This window comes from Penaeus japonicus, unplaced genomic scaffold (genome assembly GCF_977035675.1).
Source record: "Penaeus japonicus unplaced genomic scaffold, GWHDUDI00000001_assembly GWHDUDI00000030, whole genome shotgun sequence".
Classification (NCBI taxonomy): domain Eukaryota; kingdom Metazoa; phylum Arthropoda; class Malacostraca; order Decapoda; family Penaeidae; genus Penaeus; species Penaeus japonicus.
Window position 1 is genome coordinate 16,675,653 of NW_028234432.1, and position 3,911 is coordinate 16,679,563.

Below are 3,911 nucleotides of genomic sequence, written 5' to 3' on the forward strand. Positions count from 1 at the left end.
ACGCAAATTGATTTTCAGCCGTATTCACAGACACACACACACACACACACACACACACACACACACATACATATATATATTATATATATAATATATATATATATATATATAGATATATATATATACATATATATATTCATATATATATATATATATATATATATATATATAATATATATATATATATACACACACAACACACACACACACACACACACACACACACACATCACATATATATATATATATTATATATATATATCTATATATATATATATATATATATATATAGTATATATATATATATACATACTGTATATAGTGTGTGTGGTGTGTGTTTGTGTGTGTATGCGTGTGTGTGAGTGTACATTATATAAAATATATTATATATATATTATATATATATAAATATATCTATATATATATATAAATTCATTAATGTATCAATATCTCCATCTGTAATACTGTATCAATAATATTTCGCCTTAAGAACGAATTATTTCAAGTCATGTTATAAAGAATCTACAGATGTGTAGGAGATATGATAATACCCAAATGCACAGGAGCTGAATCAGAGATATGCAAATGAAAAATAGGTAAGTTTATCATCTTCCGCTCTCTCTCTCTCTCTTTCTATCGTTCTCTCTCTCTCTTTCTGTCGCTCTCTCTCTCTCTCTCTCTCTCTCTCTCTCTCTCTCTCTCTCTCTCTCTCTCTCTCTCTCTCTCTCTCTCTCTCTCTCTCTCTCTCTCTCTCTCTCTCTCTCTCTCTCTCTCTCTCTCTCTCTCTCTCTCTCTCTCTCTCTGATAACACAGGACTCGTGTCAACAGCGAGGCATAGGTTGAACAGATTGTTTCTGAAGGATGTAACCACTAAAATATTGTGGGTACCATCACACATAAATCTAGAGTTACACGATATGGCTGATGCTCTATCTAGATCATGCAGTCATATGGATACTATTGAGTATGCCATTGGTGTAACAACTGAGCATGTACGTAAGAACATAAGAAAAACTCTCCACTCAGGCTGAACCGAGAGGAAATGTTGAGCAAGACACACGACAGTCAATCATTACCATAATGCTATGTCCAAGGAACAAAGCATATTCTTTCGCAGTACAAACAGAGTTACGAGGACAGCGTGAGGTAGTGACCGCAAGGTTTCGGCTATGGCTACAAATATTACTGGGAGTATAGAGTTCAAACCAATGCTGGGGAACTGAATGCAAGTTGTGCAGTCAGCCTATTCACATACCATGACCACTGTGTAATAATAATTCCTCTAATTGAAGATCTTCGTGAAAGGATTGAACGTAAAACATTGTACGTATTGCAAACATCCTTATTAGAGGACGGCCATTTTATCAGATATAGATTTTACGTAAAAACACAAAGACTTTGCCTGTCATAGATAAAATTGCAAGGCCTCCTCGGAGTGACTCATGCACTTACTATGTTTATTGTAATAGCTTTGCCCTAGCTTATTGATTGACAGGGTCACAGTAATATCTGCTTTACCAACAATGTATGTCTCAGAATCTAATATGAACTGTACAAATCATTTAGGCATAGTTCCTATGCCTATTCATGTGTATACAGTGTATATAGTATGAATAAACATATTAAAATCAAAATCAAAATCTCTCTCTCTCTCTCTCTCTCTCTCTCCTTCCCTTCTTCCCTCTTTCTCTTACTTCCAGTATACGAGGACAGAAAATGCTATAGTCCTTCTGCGTCGGCACGTAGGCCCTGGATGACCTGAACGTCGCTCTCGGGTCCCTCACCAGGTGGATGATCTTCAGGTCCAAACCCGACTCTGTCAGCAGGTCGGTTATCCACGAAATACGCATTCGTATGACCTGAGGATATTCAAATTCTTGTATTCATACTCATTATGATTCTTATGAACGTATTTATGACCTGGGGATATTCGCATTGTTATTCTTAAGTTCATGTTTATTCTCCTTAACAACGAACCTCATGACCTGTGAAAATAGATATACGATGCTGAATGATATCACCAAAAAGGCCTCAGATATTATATGTCTATCTACGTGCAAAAAAGGGGTACTGGCGAGAACACATGATGCCAGCAAAAGACTAAGCAGTCTTTGCCTTGATGACGATGTTGGTCTTCTTGAGGCAATATTCCCTGACGCAGGAGAGCGCCGAGGTCCCTTGAAGGCGCGCACACGGGTTCCGTTCCCCGGTGCGCAAGAGGCTCCGTCTCCGAGCGAAGAGCAGCCAATCGTGGTCGAACTTGCAGCTGAAGATGTTCTTGAGGAGGTCCCACGTGACCCTGGGATTGACTCCCTCTGATGTGGATCTGTGTGAAAGAACGGGGTAGGGGGGGAGGGGGGAGTCACGTGGGTTATCTGCCTGTGGGAGCTTGAGTTCTGTGAGAGATTTACAAGTGGTCAACATACACACATATATGTCCACGCACGCATACATACATACTCTCGTGTATCTTCGAGTCTTACTTCTCGTTGAACATCATCGGCTCGAAGACATAGAAGGTGTTCGGAAGCTGCGAGATGAGCTCTGCGAGGAAGGAGGAGCCGCTCCTGCCGACGGAGCTCAAGATGAGGATCTTGAGGCCGACCGTGGCCTCTCCTCGACGCAGCGCTCTGCGTGGATGGCTGCAAGCGAGAATTTCTCAGCGTTTTCTTTAGTGTTTTTTTTTTTTTCTTCCTTAACTAGCTATATCCACTGTGCTCCTAGGTCGATAAATTTAGTTCTCCCTTGTTCTTTGCGCGATTGCCGCTCTATGGACCCGTTCTTTTTACGTGGGCATAAATTCTTTCTATCATCCCCGCTCCGAAAATTTAATGAAAATAATTATAGGATCACGACTTAAGGCGGCGAGGAACGGGGTCTCAAGCTCGGAGCTCGGTCTGAGACAAAGGGAACCGCCTTGCAAGGTAGATGATAACTTACCACTTATGTATCATCGTTTTTCGAGGGATTATGTATAATTTCCCCCTATTGATGTAGAGGGATTCGTATCATATATATATTTCCCATCATTCATGTATTGGGATTTACGTACTATTATCTTTTCTCTTGTCAATATAACGGGATTCCGTGTCACTTTTTTAACTTCTGGAAATATAGAGATTAAGCATCACATTCCCCCCGCGTCAACGTGGGGTAATTACGCATGATTTTTTTCCTTTTTGGAGTAGATATTTCGATTTTTTTTCTTTTATTTTCGTACGCGATGGAAATCTAAAAGATTGATTATAAAAAAAAGTGAAATTTGTTTAATTATTAAAAAATAGAAAATATTTTAAAATGTTCCAATTACACTTCGTATGCTCCACGTTTTTCGATATCGGTTCAGGGTAAAGTTCTTCAAAATTCAGTATTTTCCATGAACATGAAATATCGCGTGTGTATGCTTTGTCGTATATATCTACCTGCTGTGTATATATTATATATATATATACTATACTTTACTACTATTTACACTATATATCTATACGCCATATATCTATACTCTATCTACTCTACTGATATATCTGTATGCATTATTTGTTATATATATAATACACACACACACACACACACACCACACACACACACACACACAGCGCACACACACACACACACACACACTACACACACACACTACACACATATATCTATATAATATATATATATATATATATATATATATAAATATATTCTATATATATTATATTATTATAATATATTACTAGATATATTATATATATATATATATATTAATATATATATTATCACTATATAACACTACTATATATACCCACCCACACACACACGACCACACACCACATCACACAAATATATAATATTATATATATACTACTATATATATATTTACTCATATATATAATCTACCGCAAACACTACATATATTTGTATAA

The 3,911-nt window shown here is 37.2% G+C and overlaps 1 protein-coding gene across 1 annotated transcript in view; it reads right to left on the reverse strand.

The window, feature by feature from the left end:
- The window catches only part of LOC122244529 (carbohydrate sulfotransferase 4), an 8,364-nt gene extending 5,756 nt beyond the window's left edge, over window positions 1–2,608 (reverse strand). The window contains exons 1-3 of the mRNA XM_086554805.1: window positions 2,484–2,608; window positions 2,116–2,326; window positions 1,695–1,859 (exon numbers count right to left, since the gene is read on the reverse strand). Coding sequence (XP_086410931.1) covers window positions 1,695–1,859; window positions 2,116–2,326; window positions 2,484–2,500 — 393 coding nt within the window. The 5' untranslated portion in view covers window positions 2,501–2,608. The remainder of the gene's footprint in view (window positions 1–1,694; window positions 1,860–2,115; window positions 2,327–2,483) is intronic.
- Between the last annotated feature and the right edge of the window lie 1,303 nt (window positions 2,609–3,911).